This window comes from Mesoplodon mirus, assembly GCF_964341445.2.
Source record: "Mesoplodon mirus genome assembly, chromosome: 12".
NCBI lineage: Eukaryota > Metazoa > Chordata > Mammalia > Artiodactyla > Ziphiidae > Mesoplodon > Mesoplodon mirus.
Window position 1 is genome coordinate 76,919,375 of NC_138988.1, and position 20,634 is coordinate 76,940,008.

General features: G+C 43.5%; 1 protein-coding gene across 7 annotated transcripts in view; it reads left to right on the plus strand.

The window, feature by feature from the left end:
* Positions 1 to 20,634, plus strand: part of RUNX2 (RUNX family transcription factor 2) — a 359,184-nt gene that overhangs the window by 82,236 nt on the left and 256,314 nt on the right. For 6 of the 7 annotated variants that reach the window (XM_082639502.1, XM_082639498.1, XM_082639499.1 and 3 more), the window contains exons 3-4: positions 7,541 to 7,908; positions 16,556 to 16,712. In XM_082639502.1, the coding sequence (XP_082495628.1) occupies positions 7,541 to 7,908; positions 16,556 to 16,712 (525 nt within the window). Of the gene's footprint in view, positions 1 to 7,522; positions 7,909 to 16,555; positions 16,713 to 20,634 lie in introns of those variants that run through there. The other variant, XM_082639504.1, reaches the window with a different exon arrangement.

Below are 20,634 nucleotides of genomic sequence, written 5' to 3' on the forward strand. Positions count from 1 at the left end.
CAGTAATTTGAACAAGGAAAGTTTAATATAATTGTGGACTATAAAAATGGATCGGAGTAACAAAGAATTGGCTAGAAAGAAGTCAAGAGAACTCTAAAGACTATAGGAATAAGAGCATCCACTATCCTCAGGACTGAAACAGAGCAACCAAGAAAGAGTCCTCTTCTTTCCTCCCCCTGGGCTGAGATACAGATCTTATTGGGAGAGCACAGCCTTGACTCCCTGGATGGTAGAGAAGTCACAAGTGGAACTTGCTGGCAATCTGCCCTCTAGTCTCCTAGAGAAAGCTGTTCCCAAGTAGGTGACTTATCAGAGACACATTGCTATAAAGCAGTCAAAGGTGGAGGGTGCTGGGGGAAAATGCTGGGTGCTGCTGGCGGCTGGCTGTGCACAGCAGGACCCTGGCACTGGAGAAACCAACTTTGCTACAGCAGCTGGGCCCTGGGGAAACTGCTGGAGTGTGCGCTGGAAAAGCTAGGAGCTAGAGAAGCTACACTTGAAGGGCTGCAGCAACCTGCCCTGTTGAGCACGAGGGAACCAGGAAGCAAACACTTTTCCCTCTGTAACGTTTCTCCAATGCCCCCTACTGACAAAATGTCAATGCCAGCTGGTAAGGAGTAATATTTAAAGGGCCCAGATCCATTTTCACAGAGCAGGTAAAAAGACGAATATGGACGTGAGAGGTAATAAGTTGATAACTGGCTCCTCTAGGGAAGAAAAATGATCTGGGGAAAAATTGTGACTTATAGGAGTGTGGTTAACAGATCTTGCCCGACAAAAAGATAATTCAGATAATTCATCTGAAGTTAAAAGAGATAAAAGAAGCATTGCATATAGAACTTGATTATGGCTAGATGGGAAAAAGAAAGTGCTTTCTCTGAGAAAAGTCTAGTTCAGGAAATCCTGGGGGCAAACACTGGAGGAAGAGTTTCTGAATATGAAATACAGAGGAATAAAACACTTAGGATGGTGACCCAGAACTGGCATCCCCTAGGATTGCAGCTAAGAGAACCAAGTTGGATTATTGCTAGTCTGTTCTTTTTTCCCTCTTATATTTTTCCTACCTTTCTAGTTGGTAATTCAAATTTCTCAGACTGCGCAAATGCTGATTTTGTACTTTGTTATTTGGACTAAGACTACTATGATTTATGTTTCTCACCCTGAAGGCAAGTTGGAGAGAGGGGACAAATGGTTCAGGCCACCATCCCAAAGTCTAGAGTGAAACTGTAGAACCGTGGGCAGTGGGATTAGAATTGGATAGCAACCTGCCTTGGTGCCTTGAAAGTAAAACGCAAGCACATCAATAAAGAGTGGTTAAATTACTATGGAAGTTAAATTATTACTTCCTTTTAGGGTGTTCTTAGATGCTTCATCACAGACATTTGTAAACTTTTACATATAATATTGCACTACTTCTCGGAGATCACTGCCACCAACATAGGACAATTACCAACACCAAAATACCAAAGGGCTGATTTAAGAAGATGAGTTTTATTTCTCTGACTCCTGGGTAATAAATGAGATTTTTGGAAATTATATTGGTCGCTTGAGGTAAAAACAGTGTCATTCAGTAAGTTGACATTATCGTCAAACACATGTGCCACTCTAGTCAGCGTTGTTCCTGAAGTACAATTAGACAGGTGCTCCATAAATGTGAAAATGATATGGCAAGCATCAGCCTTTTTATGACAATGCTGTACTCTCTTAGAAATACCTGAAAATGGTCCATGGAAATGCTAACTGGTACAACAAGGAAAGGTTTATGATGCTAAGCCCTCTAACTACAAATATTCATCTCTCGTTACAGCCATGCAAATTATTATAGGTCCACTGACAAAGGGAAAAATTGAGAGAGCTTACAACAAATCATACAGTATTGAACTGTATAAAACATTAAAATGAAAAAAATATGTCAGAAAGTTTTGGGATCACTTAAGTTATTAAGCTAACTCTCTTAAAAGTATATATAGGACTTGTGAAAATCTTGTATACCAGAAAATTCTTGGTAAGCTCATTTACGTTTCTTGTGTAATCATTTGTAGAACACAGGGAATAAACCTGTGCAAGCCATACGTATTTTTTTTCACGTTCAGACTACATGGAAGTTTCTTTACTCTTTTCTCATCTATGCAGTTAATGTGCTCTCACTGTGAAGGATAATGGAAGATGCTGACATATAGAGATGTGTAAGACAATGGTGCTTAAAGAGCTCATGCAAATGCACTAACTTCTCATTCTCTGATTTTCATTTTGGCCCATCTAAAATGATTACGTGAAAAAATATTAGTCTAACTGATTAACATTTTATACAGAAAAGAATAAGTTAAATGAAAAAATTTTCACTTTTAAAGAACCAGTTTGGACCTTACACACACTCCATCCTTCCATCTTCTGAAATAGCTACTTCTTTCTGCTGATACATTCCACCAGAATCCTGCATCATTTTCTCTTCAGGGCAGGGATTGGCAAAGTTTTTCTGTTTAAAAAAAACCCCAGATATTAAATATTTTAGGCTTTGCAGACCACACAGTCCTTTTCACAACTACACAATTCTGCTGCTTTAGGCAAAGGCAGCTACAGACAATACATAATTAAATGAATAAAGCCGTGTTCCAATAGAACTTTGTGGACACTGACATTTGAATTTACATCAGATTCATATGCATGAATATTATTCTTCTCTTAATTTTTTCCCAACTAGTTGAAAATGCAAAAACCATCCTTAACTTGTGGGTTATACAAAAATAGGCATCAGGCGAGATTTGGCCTGTGGGCTGTAGTGTGACAACACCTGGCTTACTGGCAGTGCTACTTCCACAAGGGCTGGGTGACTTTCACTCAATTACGGTTCAAAGGAGAACTCTCTAAGGATGGTTCTATTTATAAAGTTTTCCCATACAACCATTCAAAACTTTAGCAATCATCGATATGTCCATTATTTTTTACTGCCTGTCTGAAAGGTTGACCCACTTTATTAGCTGGCCCATTGAAAATTGTTTTACAATTTCACAGTGACTTTTTCACTTTTCATGAAGAAAAAAGTATATATAAAATAATTTAGTGGTTAGAAGATGAAACCTGAATGAAAGAAGCACAGATTCTGGTCTTGGTTTTGGGAGTTCAGTTCTTTGACTAGATAAATAAGTTGACCATTTCACATCTCATTTTCTTTGTCTGGAAAGTCAGAATTTCCGGGTGTTGTTACTAAACAGTTATATTAAACGTTAAAGGAGATGGAGGGGAAAATTATGCTTATATTTTCCGGAAGAGGCACATGTTCAGAAAAACGTGTGTGTGCGTGTGCATGTTTTAATGCCATAACATACAACAGAAAAGAGGCATGCTTCTGAAGAGAAATCTTTTGGGTGATTTGTTCTGAATATTTCAGGGTAGAAAAAAAAATCTACCCCCAAGAGTGAGATCATACAAACTATAGCACAGAATACACACATGTAAAATTTCACAGTTTCCCTCTGTGCCTACTATTACCAGGAGAGGTTCAGTTTAGGGGTCTGTAAAAATGTTTTCTTCCTTTAAGTATAACACTCTGAGCCAAGACATCATCAGTTCCGGGCTCAGTCAGCTCCAGTTGAAAGTGTGAACGTTCAGCAAGAGGATATTTTTGAAAGCAGACTGAAAATCCGCTGTGCCAGGTACCTGAAACGTTGTTAGGGTATTCGGTGGAAAATTTCATTTCCCCATTATAAATAACTGTAGGATATTTTAAGGGATCCAAGACTAGTAACTTCCAAGAGTTGCTTATATTAGCTCCACTGAAATGTGAAATGGAGGGAGGATGTCCAAGGATGGCTATAAAGCTGAATTACCGGATATGATTAATTAAAATAAATAATTCACCATTGATTAAATAGCCCTTAAAATCCCCAGTCAAAGCACCCAAACATTGAGGCCTGCATATTTTGCTATCCACCAAGTAAAACAAAGAACGGACAAAACAGCAATGGAGAAAGAAAGAGGAAGGAAAAGCCCCCATAATGGTTACTTAAGTTCAACTGCCCTCGAAGTTCTTATTCAAAAGAGCCCGTCTGGTCGCCCATATTTGAAATACTGACTGTTACTGAGCACCACATTTTCTGGTAGTTCCCGGTTCTGTGGATTTCCAGGGAGAAGGACAACTCCAAAGAAGGCGGCATAACACCGACTATGGTAGTTACTGAATTTTTATCTCCCTTTGACCACAGAAATAATCAGCTTCCGGTAACCTCTCTCCTCCTTTGCAGCCTACACATTCAAAAACGCAACAAAAAAAGTCAGAGATCTTTGATAGACTGAGGTGCAATGCGCCCGAAATAAAACTGTCTCGCTAAAAGGCAAAAAAAAAAAAAAAAAAGCCTTGTGTGTGAGTTGTGTATGTGTATTTATGTGTCAGTGTGCGGATGTGTGAGGCGTGTGTGCTCCGGTGCATGTGACTAAGTGGGGGGGGCGGGGGTGTAAGGTAGGAAACTAACGCAGGCAGTCTGGTCTCTCTCTCTCTCTCTTTTTTTTTTTTTTTGCAAGGGTAAGCCTGGCTTCCCTTGGCTGGTCGGCCGCGTGAGGCTGGGAAGACCCGACCCTGGCGCGCGCCGGCAGCGCGGCAGTGCCCGGGGTTAGAGCTCTCCCCTGTGACCGAAAAGATAATTAAAAATCACAGGCGCAGGAGACAGCTCCGTTCCTCGCTGCGCATCAAGTCCGTCGGGATAAGTGGGTCCTCGCATGCCGGGGGAGCCCGGGCTCCGAGGCCAGTGGGCCGCGGCGAGGAGTAGGTTGGGCAGGGGGTGTCCCAGCGGGTGATGCAGAATGAGTCATCCAGGGTGGCAGGCGGCCGTGGGAAGGCCGAGGAGGCGGGAGGGGCGCGGCGAGGAGGCTCGCGTCTGCGGGGGGATTTCTGGGGAGAGGCGGGAACGTGGAGGAGAAAACTGGGGAAGGGAAAGCCGGACGAGGGACGCGTGGAGTTGTGGATGGGGAAAGGGAAGGTAAAACTAAAGCCCCAAAGAGGAAAGTGCAGTGTCCCCTGGACCGCATCCTTACCCCCGCGAGGGCGCTCGCCGAGCCACCCCGCCCCACCTCCGCTCGCACGGCTGGAGGCCCCTCAGTCGAGGGAGCGTCTATTTAGAGGGCAATCCTGGTCCCCAAGCCACTCAACCACAGCTCTCCAAGTTCATCTTGCGCTTGAAATAGGCTCCAGAGACCTTGACAGACACCAGGTCCCCTCTTCCGCGCCCCCCAAGCTCTCCAGGCCCCTTCAAAGGCGCAGACCCCCAAGTGCCCGCTGGGCTAGTGGAAGCGACGCTTTAAAAAGCGGGAGAGAGAGTCGTGGCAGGTCGCTACCGGGGTGAGAGAGGCGTTTGCTCTGAGCTATAAAAATGCCGATTAATGGGTACGTGGATTGATTTAAATAAGATGGGGTGGGCGATGAGTGATGACTCAACGATGTTTCTTCCTGAATACTCCGAAGAGGAGGCACTGTAACTTCATTTCTTTTATAAAATCACTTACTACTGTCTAGTGTCAGCTACGCTGTTAGGAATCTTTAAAACTTTGGCAACTGATGATTCTTTTTGCAGACAAGTTTTCAAGCTTTGCGAGGTTTAAAGGAGATTGACAGCAAGGAACATAGCAGTACACTACGAGGAGGGGAAACGGCCCGGTGCCCCCTTCTTAGGGGTGCAATAGCCTCAAGCGGATTTCCCGGCTTCTGCGGGCGCCCCACATTGTTTTGTTTTGAAGGCTCGGAGTTTGAGGCTGGTCTGAGACACCCACGTGCTTCTGACTCTCATCAGCGTAATGATCGCCTTAGCCAGAGTCGTGTCTATATAAACCACAAAAACCTAATCATTAGAAATCCCAGCCTCCAAAAACCACATTTTAGGTAAAACTGCCGTTTTTTTCTGCGCTCCTTCATCCTCTCGACCACAACTTTTTTGGGGATCCAAAGTCGCTTTTTAAACCCACATTGGGAAATAAATACATAAATAAATAGCCATTGAAGCATTTTGAATATTTTATTTTGTAGTTTTATTTTTTTCTCCGGGAGTGGTGGGGGAGAAAGTTAAGACATTAGACCTAGTTTTAGATGCAAAATAGACAATAAAAGATTGAGATTCATGGAAAACTGCTGGGGTTTTCCCCCAGCGAGGGTTTTTGCAACTTACTTTAATCATCAAGCTGACAGTTTTCCAGTCCTTAAAAAACTCATCCTTGTTCTCTAGGAACGACAAGTCTGAATACAGAAGAAAAAAGTGTCCAGCCACCCACTTGAGTTTCTAAAAAGTATTTTGACAAGTGTCCCCTCCATCCCAATTTTTTGTGTCACTTAAGTAAAAAACAAAAACAAAACAAAACAAAAAAAACCCCACCCAAACCCTGAAAAATCTTTTTTTCCCTCGGGAGCCGCTCCGGCAGAGGTGGGGGGGGGGTAGGGTGGGGGAAGGGTGAAGAGAGCTGAGAAGTCAGCACAGACGCTCAAGAATTTTCCTTCCTCCTCTCCTGAAGTTACAACGAAAAATAACGACAGTCAGATCAGCCGGCGGCTCTCTGGCGTCTCAGCTTCAACCTCCTCCGACCAAGAGGGGGTTCCTTGTCTTGGGGGGAGGAGGCGAGAAGCAAGAGGACGCGACCAGGCGAGATCCCCGTAGACCGGGGCCGCCTCTCGGCTTCCGAAGCTGCGCGCGGCGCCCCGGGGGCTCCTTCTCGCGGCCGGCGGGCGGCGGCAGCGGCTGCGATTCGCAGGCTCGAGATCCGTTGCCCCGAGATCCGCTGCCCGCGACTTACCTCCTGGCACCTCGAAGCACGAGGGTCAGGGGAGCTTTGCAAAGAGCAGGAGAGAGTGGATGCGAGGAGGTGGCGGTGAGAGGGCGAGAAGAGGAGAAGGGAAAGGAAGGAGCCGAGCCGGGGAGCCGGGCTGGCAGCCGCCGCGGGAGGAATCTGAGTGTGCAGCCGGCGCGGGGGGAGCGGCGGCCGCCGCGGAGGAGGCGGCGGCGGCGGCAGCGGCGCGGGCGGGCGGGCGGCGGCGCGGACGCCTGCAGCTGGGCAGCAGCGCGCGGCGCGGAGCGGCGGTGGCGGGCAGCGCGCGGCGATGCTGGCCTCGGGGCTGGACTGCTGAACCCACTCGGCCCCACCGCCGGACTCGAACTGGGAGGGGGCGCCAGCGCACCCAGGACGCGGTGCCCCACGGGACCCCACTACAAGCTGCTGCAAACTGAAGCCTCCCGCCTCCCCGGGCCAGACACATCCCGGTGCCCGTTCGCAGCTGCCACCCCGGGTGTTCCAAAGGCTCCGGCAAGATCTGCGCCTCCCGGGTCTCCCCACCCGCCAACCCGATTGCTCCGCACCGCCACCTCTGGCTCCCGTCAGACTCCGCCCGGCAGTCGGCTTCATCGAACTTGATTTCTCACCTCCTCAGCCCCATCACCTCCAGCCCCTTTCCCCCGTCTCGCCTCCACCCCCCCAATTTCCTCCTCCTCGCCCCTCATTTCCACCCTCCTCCCCCTCCCCCGGCCACTTCGCTAACTTGTGGCTGTTGTGATGCGTATTCCCGTAGATCCGAGCACCAGCCGGCGCTTCAGCCCCCCCTCCAGCAGCCTGCAGCCCGGCAAGATGAGCGACGTGAGCCCGGTGGTGGCTGCGCAACAGCAGCAGCAGCAGCAGCAACAGCAGCAGCAGCAGCAGCAACAGCAGCAGCAGCAGCAACAGCAGCAGCAGCAGGAGGCGGCGGCGGCGGCAGCGGCGGCGGCAGCGGCCGCGGCGGCCGCGGTGCCCCGGTTGCGGCCGCCTCACGACAACCGCACCATGGTGGAGATCATCGCTGACCACCCGGCTGAACTCGTCCGCACCGACAGCCCCAACTTCCTGTGCTCCGTGCTGCCCTCGCACTGGCGTTGCAACAAGACCCTGCCCGTGGCCTTCAAGGTAAGAAGCTGCGGCCGCCCCCCGCTCCCCGCCCCCGGCCGGGTGCCGCGGGACCTGCCCGCCGGCGTTTCCAAGCCCACGGGGGCCGGGCCCCTGACTCGGACGGCCTCCAAGGCTCCTACCTCGGTGGTTCTGACCCGAGGGACCCCCGTCTGGCCCTCTTCCTCTGGATCCCACAGGGGGCTCGGGGCTTAGTGACCCCGCGCTTCCCTCTCCCACCTGTGTCCGTAACCACCATTCCAGCCCTTGTCCCCTTTATCCGTTCATCACTCCTGGAGCCTCCCGGCCAACGTCCCGACCCACTCCTCTGAGCGGTCTCCCCTCCCCCAGGAGCCCCCAGGTGCCCACTCTCGGCGGCGCCGCCGGGATGTGCTCCACCCCGCCCCCACTCCCCAGGAGCGAGGATCCCCGGCGTTCTCCCCCGAGACTCCCGCGTCCCCTTCCCCGGCATCCCGGCCGGGCCCGCACCGCGGGCCGCCGCGCCGTCCCTCCCCAGGATTCCGCGCTCTTCCCTTCCCAACCGAACGCCCTCCGCCCGTCTCGGCGCCCCCTTCTCTGACCCGCTTGCGCCTCGGCGGCTCCGGCCCCTCCCGGACTCGGGGGCCGGTGTTGGTGGGGTGCCGGCGCCGGGCGTTTGCGCCCGGGGCGGGGCGCCGCGTGCCGGCTGCTGGCTGCGGCGCGTGGGCCGCATTATCAGTATCCGAGAGGGTCCCGGGCGAACCTAGGGACTCAGGGAGCGAGTGAGGGGCAGACAGGACGGGGGCGTTTTCTCCGTCTGCAGACCCGCGCCCCTTCCCGCTACCGGGAGGAAGGCGGGGCTGCAGGGGTCGCCGCGCGCCCGGAGGCGGGGGAGTCCGGGAGTCCCCGGCGCCGGACCCTCAAGTGCAAGACGGCGCGGGCCAGCGGAGGGGGCGGGGGCTCGGGCCGCCTCTTCCACCCGGACCCGCTCCCCGCCTCGCTGCGCCCGGGAGGGAGAAGGGAAACCTGTGAAATGCCTTCGGCTCGCCCGCCTTGAAAACTGAGGTGATATTGTGCGATTCGCCTTATTCTTACTTTTAAGGACTCAGACCCCAAAGGTCCCTCCGTTTCTGAGAGGTCGTGGGAGGCTCGGGCCCGTGGCCTGGGCGCCGAGGGAGTGACTCCCGGGCTGGAGAGCGCCCTGCGCACGCCTCGCGGCCTCCTCCGCCCTCCCGGCCCGTTAGTTTGAGGGCGGGTCTCAGCAGCCGGAGTCGCGGGCAGCGGCTCCGCAGGTTGAGGGTGTAGGGTCCGGAGTCTCTCCGTAAGGCGATCGGGATCCATCGGGCAGCCCTCGTCCCCTCGCGGAGCCCGCAGGGCCGGGAGCGTCCCAGGTTGCTGGGGAGATGGGGTCCCGGGCCGTGCTCCCTCTCGGGAGTAGGCGCCAGGGATGGAGGGGGCGGTGAGCCAGACAGGGACGAGAGCGCTCCCAGGAAGATGCTTCCGGCCCTATTTAGCCTCTGAACCCTCAAAGGTGGGCCTGGGTCCCCTGGGTTCTGGGATTGTGGAGAGCAGGGTAAGCCAGGCCTTGGGGGGGGAGGGGGGGAAGGGAGGAATCCTGCCAGTTCCTCCCTTGTGGACCCTCGGGCCAAACTCCCACGGGCCACTGGCAGTTCCCGGTTGTTGACCACCCCCTCCCCACGCGCACCAATTCAGATTCCGTGCGTGGGTGGCGTGGAAAGAAAGAGGAGTCCAGGTCAGTTAGAGCTGGTTATCTCGCTATGTCTTGTATCAGAACAGAAATCGAACGAATTGTTATGGAAAGGGGATGTTGCGTTCTGGGGCAAGTTTCATTTTGCAGCTGGCTCAAGAAATGTGTGTGTGTTTTAACCGTCCCATTTCTCCTTTTATAAACCACTCATTTTGTAGGTTAAGTTTTTCTTCCTTGAAATATGAAAAGCTCAGAGTATAGGCGAATCGTAGAAATTTGGATTTTCACATGAGAGATATCTTTTACAATTCATCCTCCAAGGGCCCAGAATTTTCTAATTGGCCTTATGTGAGAGCGGAAATTTGTTTCCACGCCCCCCAACCCCTCAAGACACAAACAAACAAACAAAAAAAAAAACACGGGATGAAAACAGCAAATAATACAAATAAATAGATATTATATATATAAAATGCCACAAGTTAGGGCATGAAAAAATTAAGGATAGGTGCCTACATTTTTAAAAGATGTCCTTTAGATGTCTGATGTTCTACATTCCGTTTGTCCTGCTAAACATGTTGAAGGTATAACTGTCTTGAACTATACTCTTACATATATGGTGCTGAATTGATTCTGAGCATTAATATTTTGGATAGAAAGGATGTTTTTGGCATAAAGATAGAATACAATTTAGTTAAAGCTATTCTCAGATAATTTGGCTATCTTCAGGTTTTCTCACTACCACCTTTTTAAAATTATTTTAAAAATAAATTGCTTTCTCTGCTATTCATCATACTTATTTTTAATTACAGATTGTTTACTTTTAACCAGTAAACAAAACCATAGATAACACACGGCCATATTAAATTGAATGTTTTAATTCATATTAATTGAAAGTTAAATTGAGTTAACCAAAAACTTGACTTTCATGTTTTCCTACCCCCCCTACCTGTGTTTAACAAAATTCAAATAGCGGGCGACAGCTGAGATCCACTCAGTATAGAAGTTTTGTCTCTGTTGAAAACATGTGTAGATATTTGGAACATCCAGATTTTGACAATATTTTTTTTGTTTTCATCTGAATGTTAGTGAAAACAACCTCTTTTTACCTTACTTTCGAGATAAAAGCCTGTGAGCTGTAGACTTTCTAGACTCTTGCAACATAATCAAATACATGTGCAAAGAAGAAGTAATATGAAGAAGTCTCAGTTTTAAAAGTGGTGACAGCAATTTGGCTGTCATATTTAGAGCTATGTGCAAAGTAAATTATAGTGTTGTTGGGTAGATAGCAGACAGGTAAATATATTTAATACAGGACTTAATTGTTGAGAAGTCTGGTATTCAAATCAATATAATATTTATTGAGCTCATATTTTATGTCCGTGACACTGAGCTCAGCAAGGTAGAGAATCAGAAATGAATTCAGTAGGCTGTGTTGTGATACGTTAACTTAAAACAGCACTTCAGAATGATATTGGCAATGTATTGTATTAAGACATGTCATGTATTAGAGTTGTTCATCTGATCTTGTTTTAGGATTATACGAAAGTAGTTAATTCATTTATACTCTGACGTGTAAAAGTGCAAAAACAACTTGTATACTTTAAAATACACCAAGCTGTTTATTAGCGTTATATTTTTAACAAAGTTCTGCAGTTTTGAAATGTTCAGTGCTCCCAGGTGTCAAGGAAATGGAAATAAATATTTTTAACCTTTCTCTCAGGTGTATCTCACTGAAAGCTTAAAATAGTTAAGGCATGCTATTAGAAGATCCCAGGCCCTTTCTGTCCTAGGTAATTGTAGTGATGAAAAAGCAATACGCAAATTCAGCTCATTAGTTAATGGTCAGGTAGAAATAGTGGAGAGAAAATGTTAGCCCTGTATCCAGTAGCACCCTTGTAAGTTAGGGGTCTGTCAGCATTTCCACCCTGAAGCCTGGTGTTCAGGGTTCATAACTCAGCTGCTTTAAATAGCTTCAAGCTGAAACACTATGCAGAAAATTTAAGTCCAGATGTATATTTTAAAGCTAAAAGTAGTGTAAGACTATTGCACTGTTTTAAGTTAGCAAACGCTGGACTATATATTTACCAGTATCATATGTTTTTCTGGCAATGTTAAAGAAAAAAAAACACAGTTTTAGATATCTGATCTATTGCTCATAGTTAATTCTGCATGTTTAATGATACCTTTCAGTATTTGTCATAAGTAGGGTTTCAAAATGATGGAGCAATTTCTATTTGAAAATAATTTTTCAACATCATTGGCCATTTTTCTCTTCATAAGCAAGTATGCAGCTAATAACTATTTGACATAATGAGTTGTAGTTTCCTTACATGTTTAATAATCAGATTTTATGTTTGTGTCTTTTTGAATGTAATTATACCTAAATAAAGAAAAACAGGTTATTAAACCCGTTAAAACTTTGCTAAACCTACTATGAGTTGCCGTGCAAAATATGTAAATCGTAATAGATCTCAAGTTATGTAAAGACAGACACATTTTTGTGTTATGCCTTTAAATGCAATAAAAATTATTTAAAGTTAAAAATTTTAGGATTGAGTATATAAAACTTACTGGTAAGGTAATGGAAACAAGTAATTTTAGATGGAAAATAAATACTCAAAAATTTTAGAAAACTTACATTTGAAAACAGGCACGGTAAAATATCGTTCATTATTTTCTCCCCATTGGCATTGCTGTTTGTATCCTTTCAAAATTCCAGAATATTCATTGTTAGATGATCTAAACCAGCTTGATAGATGGCTCATACATTTCTGGCTTAAATTGAAATAATTTCCATCAAATTTCTCTTTGACATGTATTTTAAGATTTATGAAATGATATTTTATATTGTATTTACTCTTTTCTCTACAGCTCAACCAGGTTTTTCTAAATTCTAAGTTAGATTCTAAGAAGTAACTGTAATATTTGTGAAACTTTTTGATAGTTATAGTTATCTTTAAATAATTATCATAGAAATAAAACTTTTCCTTTTTGCAATTACTCCCTTACCTCTCTTTGTATTCCAAAGAAAGATTTTATAAGATTCTATCTTGAAAAATAATTATATTTGTTTTGCTGCAAGTGCAACGTGCCCAATGATATTGGTCTGTAAGAGTAATTGATTAGCGAAGACTAGACTTCCGTACGTGGAAATGTCATAGGCAATTTAAATTTCCATATAATAAGACCACAAAAACAATTTTAAGGGCCTGAGTTAATTCTCCATTGTTCCTCTTTCAGAGTAACTCACAGATTTAGTCGTGGGGAGTCTCATAAAAATTTTCAATAGCGTTTCTAGAGTTAAATATTCTTTTACTTTATTTTGCACAAGCTCCATATCATGTGATTTAAATGCTAGTTATAATGAGGTGTGCTAAATAGAGGAACTTCTTTCTCTATTCTAAAATGTCAGGACACAAAATTACTTCCCTCTTCCCCATGAAGTTTCTTGAATTTGTAGATTTTATATGTTAAAAGCACCTAGAAAAGTAAGTTTTCGTCACAAATTATTCTTTGCAGAACAACTTTTTATATTGGGTAGTGTGGAAATGAATTTTAATGCGTGCTAACTCCTAACTAGTTAAAGGGTGATTTTTGACTACTCTCTACCCCTTAAAGTGTTTTCCATTGCTTGGGTTTGGTACAGATGAAATGTGTAAAAATTTCTTGATTCTTTTGGTTTTCTTTTAGATAAACACAGTCGAGAATCTCCAAGGGAAACGTTTTAGCTTCAGAGATCTACTTTTTGTTTAAACCCTCAAACATATAATTACACTTCTGATTGATATAAAAGCACATACATTACTTCTTATCCCCCCTTTTTTCCTCAGAAAAACATTAGGCAATCTGCTTTGGTAGAGTGAATAGCAGAAAGAACCAATATATTTAGCCATTAAAATAGAATTCAGCCATAACAGGAAAAGTTGTCACTATATCTTGTTAGTTAGCAATTTTTTTTTTCCGGGCCAAGTTGTAAGCCTCATAGAAGACTCACACATTTTGTGATGACCTATTTGTTTTGTTATTAAATGTAATGCATAAAACATACCAATATTTAATATTTAATTATATTGCTTAAGCAAAGAAAAATGGATTTATGTATTTCACGCTTAGGGATCTTTTCTTTTGTATTTTCCCATATTGAATCAATTTTCTTTTTCTTCTAACTAAAAAAAAATCCATTATGTTAAAAATATGCAGTAAAATAATAATGTCCCAGAGCTCTTAAAAATCTTTATATTGGGGCAGATTTCTTCACTTTTTTTTAAATGAAATTTAGCCAGCCTGGAGTGAAACCTATCAGCAGTCCTCCTGTATCTCTCAACAACACCTAAAAATATCTCAGGACATGAAGTAAAGAATTACATATTCAATTGAACCCTTTAAGGAAGCTTATAAGTAAACGCCTGTGTTGAGCACACAGCTGACTTGGAACAGAAGTTAGCCTGCTCATCTTACAAAAAGTACATGATTATAATTGTACTCTATACTTATATAGTATCTTCTACATTTTACAGATTTTAAAAAAATGATTTCCAATTTATATTGGAAAACAGTAGTTTCAGGAGATGAAGTTACTTGAGATCATAGCAGATGTGTAACAGAGGTGGGGGAGAAGTGGGGCCTCTTGATTTTTGGTGCATTAATTCTCTTCTAAACAGTACAACTTTTCTACCTTCATTAGTGCACTTACTGGTTCCATATTTACTTTGACATTGAAAGCCTCACAGCAGGTGTTAAAACACAATATGCTGAGTGTAAAAAATGTCAAACATTCAGATGAATACTGGCAAGCAGTCAGTTTTTGCAGTATTTCAGTATTTTTCAAATGTGCACATTTTTGGCATTGTGAATTCAAAAAGTTGAAAAGTACATTGCCCCTATCAGGGGTACAGCATTACCTGTGTTCAGCAGCCACTTGAGGCACTAGGTCAAGTATGCAGGAAGGAAGTCATGTTCTCAAGGGATTTACCCTTGACCTGAGAGGCTTCTCAGATTGAATAGAGTAACCGTATATTCCGGGTAAAGGATAGTGGGCATGATTCCCTCTCTTCTGGGATGGAAAAAGTTGTCAGAAAACTAGTTTGGAGCAAGGGCATATTGCCGCTAGCTGAGGATGCTGACTCAACCTTTAACTGGTTCTCTCATGGATTATTGGCAGTGGGAAGTGGTGCTCTTTGTGGAGCGCTTTCATTTATTTATTTCAAAAGTATTTATCAAACACTTACTCTGTGCCAGGCACTGTTTTGGGAGCCGGGTGTATAGTGGTGAACAAGACAGATGAAGGCCCTTGCCTTGTGTAATTTCTAGTCTAATATAATCTGGACTCCTAAGAGGGAGTCTCATGGCTTTGGGCTAGCATATCAAAAGAAGTAGATGGGTCATTCCTATATGTACTTTGAAATGAGGGTCATTTGAGTCCAGTGGGATGCTCAGGAAGTGGTTTCCGTAATTTAAGGACAGCTTTAAGATTTTAAACTGAATAACAAAGTGCTAAAGAAGGAATGGAACAGCCTAAGAGAACAGTAAGGGTGAAAAAAATATTGACAAGTTTGTTTGTTTGGTTGTTTCCCTGGCTTGAGCAGAGGGTATAGTGGAGGGGTGTTAGGGTAGGGTTCAAGGGTGAGGGAAATGCAGCTGTAAAGTGTAGTGATAATGTCTGTTTCATCACATTGTAAGAAATCTGCTTTAATGAGAGCTACATACAAATTGTATTGGGAACATGGAATTAAATGCTTTGGTTTGCCTTATGGACATCTTGACAAAAGAGGGAGTAGCAGAAGGATGAGGGTAATATTTGCCAGACAGGCAAGCACACATGGATATTGTCATTGGAGGGTAGTGGGGCTACTGTAGCCAGAGCTGTGGCTTAGTCACCACATGGGCATCTGGAAGCCGAACGAGCAAGAGATGGAACCCATCTGAATATTATAGGATCCTGGAAGTTAGTTGAGAGAAAGGATGTTATCAAGGGGCAAGGCCTTAATTCATGGATTAAGAATAGTGTGTTTTATATATGACAGCAAAGACCCTGCACCGGCTTTCCCTTCCGGGCTCCATGTTAATCAGAGGCACCAATTTGCAAGTTAGTCGACCCTGGAGTGTGATCCTTGCCTTGCAGCAGTGAAAATGTTTATTAGACTCAAAGACTGATTATTCTGGATCCTGACTTGCCCGAGTTAATTGGCTGCAGGTTAATTGTTGAAGATTAAGGAGGCAAGTGTGTCATTCCAGGATGGCAGATGGGACAAGACAGAAGTTTGGCTAAGGGTGTATTTTCTGTCTATACCACTCATTTGTCGGTGGTCATATTCAGCCTCTTATATATCTTTATCCTGTACCTAGACTTTAGGCTTCTTGATGGCTTTGTATATTCCATGGGTCCCACTGCAGAGTGGGCATTCAGTAGTTCTTTGCAGTGTGATTGAAAGCTGAATCTCTAGCTCAAAGTAAGGAGATGAAATGTAGTTCTGGATACCACACTATATTTAGTCTTCCCTATAGTCAGTAACTGTAAGGTTCCCCCTAAATATCTTCTCCCATAGAGCTGACCAGACTTCCTTTTTTTTTTTGGCCTGTGATCTGGATGAGACCACACCTCAGGGCGCTCCAGGCTGCAGACAGGCGGTGCCTTAATATGTACAATGCAATCTGCAGATGGGGCATCAGCTTTCCTTCTGCGGCATAATTCCTATGGACAACTTAACATGGGGATTTAATAAAAATGTACATGCATTCTGTGAAGAATCCAACAACAAATGAAGGAAACTTTTGCCTGCCTTTGGAATGGGTGGACCCTGAAGCACTGGTCTCTTTGAAGTGGCATCCGAACCCATATGCAGATGCCTCATTCCTGTCTGCCATTACTGGACTAGAGCACTAAGTCCTGATAAGATGCATCACTTACCATGAGACTATATTCTCAGTTTTTAAGCTTTTCTGATGTGCCATTATTGTTGCTGTGTTTCCTGTTTTATGTAGGTGGTAGCCCTCGGAGAGGTACCAGATGGGACTGTGGTTACCGTCATGGCGGGTAATGATGAAAATTATTCTGCTGAGCTCCGAAATGCCTCTGCTGTTATGAAAAACCAAGTAGCAAGGTTCAACGATCTGAGATTTGTGGGCCGGAGTGGACGAGGTAGGTCTCTGATTTTTAATATGGATAATGGAATAAACACATTAGGATCCTCTGATGAAATGTAGGCCTGTTTGTATTCAAATCAGTACCTTCTACCGAATAGAATTACTGAAGGTTTTCTTTAAATACGTCCAGATGAGGTTGAGTGTTTTAGTGAGCACTCAGGCCTTTTTCATTTGTTTTATGATATTGAAAATTCAAACAGTGTTTTCAGAAGAACCAGTTCCTAATTTCACTGGGTGTGAGCATATAAGGTGGAGGGAAGAACAGTTGGAAGTTCAAGTTCTGAGTTACAGGAGCCAAGTAACTGAGTACATTCAGTGGCAAAGGGCAAAGAAAAGGGAATGCATTGGATCAATTTCCTGGTAATATCAATTTTGCTCTAAGTTGTAGCAAGGACAGCAGCATAATGCTCTTCACTTATCACATATGTTGCCTCTATAGGATTTAATTTACTTCTATAAGAACCTATTTAAAAATCATGTTTTTTTTTTTTTTTTTTTTTTTTTTTTCTGTACGTGGGCCTCTCACTGTTGTGGCCTCTCCCGTTGCGGAGCACAGGCTCCGGACGCACAGGCTCAGCGGCCATGGCTCACGGGCCCAGCCGCTCCGCGGCATATGGGATCCTCCCAGACCGGGGCACGAACCCGTATCCCCTGCATCGGCAGGCGGACTCTCAACCACTGCGCCACCAGGGAGGCCCAAAATCATGGTTTTTTACAGAAGGCTTTTCATTCGAATAAGTGAATAAGGTGATACTTATGTTAGTATGACTATGTAGATGAATGATCAGGACTCTAAATATTTGTACATTATTTAAGAGTTTCCACCATGCACACCCCCGCTGAAATATTAGGAATCCATCAAAAGATCATAAAACAGAAAATAATCCCTTTTAGGGTTTTTATAGCTGTTTTATAAATGGGGTTAATGTTCTTAAAAAAGTCTCAAAGAAAACCAATATTTGGCTTTTATTTACAGATTCTATAGAGAGACTTTTAATCATCATTCATTAGAAGTATTATGTTCATTTATTTATTGATTGAATCTAATATTTCCATGTTAAGTATTTCGATGAGAAGAGAGAAAATAGACCACTTTAGGACTGGGGTGAAATAAATTATAAAGACCTATGGGGTGACTTCAACCCAGGTTTGAATTAGGAAATAAGAAGCATCAATTTTTAAACCATGTCCAATAATTGCCCTTTAGTTTGGATCAGATGTCAAATTATTACCATTGTAAAAACTTGATAAGGGAAGTTCAGGCAAGGCTGTTTCCGATGAGTAGTTTTAGTGTACTTTCTAGGAACAGGGCCAAGAAGTTGTACTTTTTAACTTAAAAAAAAATGATGCATGCTAATGAGATACTGTTACTGAAAGGTCTGAAATAAAATGAGGCTCAGAGCCTCTGGTAGAATCAAAACTCAAGGGGTTATCTCAGCATCAGGTTTAGTTCACTTTCATTAAAAGAAAAAAAAAAAGACACATTCTGTCTCACTGTTGACTGATTAGGTGTGAAGTGTGTATGTGTGTGTATTCATTTTTTTTTTTTTCTCAGTTACTGGTGCAGGTCCACAGTACAATGAAAATTTCTTTTTCCTAGTAAGAATCAAGAAAAATTTGAACATGATGATTTACCTGTATGCTCTGAGTTGCATCTCTCTCTATTTAATATTACTTTGTTTTGAACTAGAGTAATGAATTTTAGTATTTAAAAGACTGGGCGCTATACTTCCATTTTACTTTACAGATAAAAACTAGTGTTTTCATTTATCTTGCTTTTGTATTATATAGATGCTCTATAACTTTTCTCTGATCAATTTGAGTAGAAACTATGGCAAAGTGATAGTGTACTTTGTAAACCCTCAACATATTTATTTAAGAAACTTCAAAGAGAAACAAAGGGTGTGCACTGTTTTACTATATTGGCTTTCTGAGTTTTGGCTGGTTTCCCAAATAGCAATTTTTATATTTAAAAAAAAAAGACAGACTTAACTGCTTGCAGACTTTTCACGCATGGAAGATGAAGAAAGCTTCTTTTGATGAAGTGTAATTATGTCCAAACAGAGCTGACCCCCTCCCCCTATATTTCTTATGATCTTAACTGAAGAAAGTAGGATTTTTCCTTTGAAGCAGCCGGGACTTGGTGGAGGATCTGAAATGCTACAGTTTGCTGCCAGAGGCAGGATGGAGAAATTGGTCCAGACTTGTCTTCGAGACTTAGATTGGGGGTGGGGGGAGTGGGTGGAGAGAGAAAGAAAAATTGATTTATCACTAATAATAGATTTTTATATCATGACATTAACATTATATGAAAGGAAACTGTAATATCAAGCTGAAATGAAGAGGAAAAAAGGACAGAGAATACTGACAAGAGATACCACTCTTTGGAAAAAAAAATGGGTCAGTTCTTCAGTGGCAGGAAACCCTTTAACCTGCCCGTGTACCTGACCTGCTTTCTAACAGACTCTTTCCAGCTTCCTCTTTGATTTTCACACTTCTACATTTCTCTCAGGTTTTTAAGTGTGGGTCAACATACTGCTACCATTGTATGTTTTCCCCAGCTATTTAGATTTTCTATTTCAGTAGCATTAAAAAATAAAAAAACACCAAGTTCCTCAAATGGTACAATTTTTTTCACTGGTAGAAATATAAGCTCTCAGAAATTGCAAAGCAGTTTTTGATGTATAAGGGAGTCACATCACTATTTACTCTGGCATTATGGGTTATCCAGTGACCACAACTTTTATGAAGTACTTTGGAATAAAAGTAGAGCATCGGTGAAACTTGCATTAAGTGAGGAGTGGCTTATATTTTGAAATTGTCTTTTCCTTTTTTCTCCTTTATATTTTAAACAGAAGTATTTAAAGTGACTTTGGTCCTTAAGTTTTCTTGGTGTGTTTCCTCACTTTTGACATCAAGCATGTTGCTTTTAATTTACAAGCACTTCTAAGCACCTGCAGTGTACAGAGCATGGTACACTGTCAATTTAGGATACAATCCCTGCTTATAATCTTAACTTACCTGACAATTTCTGACAGCCCCTCGGGCTAGGTTGGAATTGTCTTTCAATGACAGTTCCTATGTGTATCTCAGAAAATATATGACTTGAGGACACATTGCAGAACTAGTTCCTAGATGAAGCCAAGGATGCTACAATTAGTTGTCTAATGAGTGCTAGCTCCTTAAGAGCCTGCATTTTTATCGCTTATTATGGAAGGTAATAAACAATGGGATTTGGAAATTTTTTTTAAATTTAAGGAAGTCATGAATATGCATATAAACATTTGACTTAGGAAATGTATCACTGTTTATAGGGGGAAGAACAAATTACCTAATTGGGTGGAAGTTTCTTGAACATTACGTTCATATTCCTTCTGAAGGGGCAATGAGAAGTGGAAGGAACCTCCTTGGTTTTTGTTTTAGTTGTTAAAGTACATCTTGATCCTTAGGATTTGATTTTAGAAGACCGCCGTGGGACTCAAATACTTGTTTCCTTTCCCCCAAACCCACCTCTTTTTAAAAGAGGTCTTTATAGAAAACTGGTTCTGTTTTGAACATTTAGATGCTTTATCTTGGAGGGTGAATTTTATATTTGGCTTTTGTTCCTACCTAAGGTGTTCCTCTGAATTTGGGAGAAGCATCGATGCCTTTTAATATCCTAAGTGCGTTGTAAAAGTCTCAAACAGCAACACTGTTAGAACCAGTTTATATAAACTCATGGGCAGTGTCTCTAGCAGGTTATTTAGAGTCATTAAGGACAATTGAGATGTGTACATCCTTGACTTATGAAGATTTGTGCCACAGATGACAACTGTCTTCCAAGCACTGCCCTCAAAGCCACTGATAGAAATGCGATCCTGACTCACAGACCATTGATCCAACCCAGAATCGATCTTTTTATGGTTTAATGCAAATTA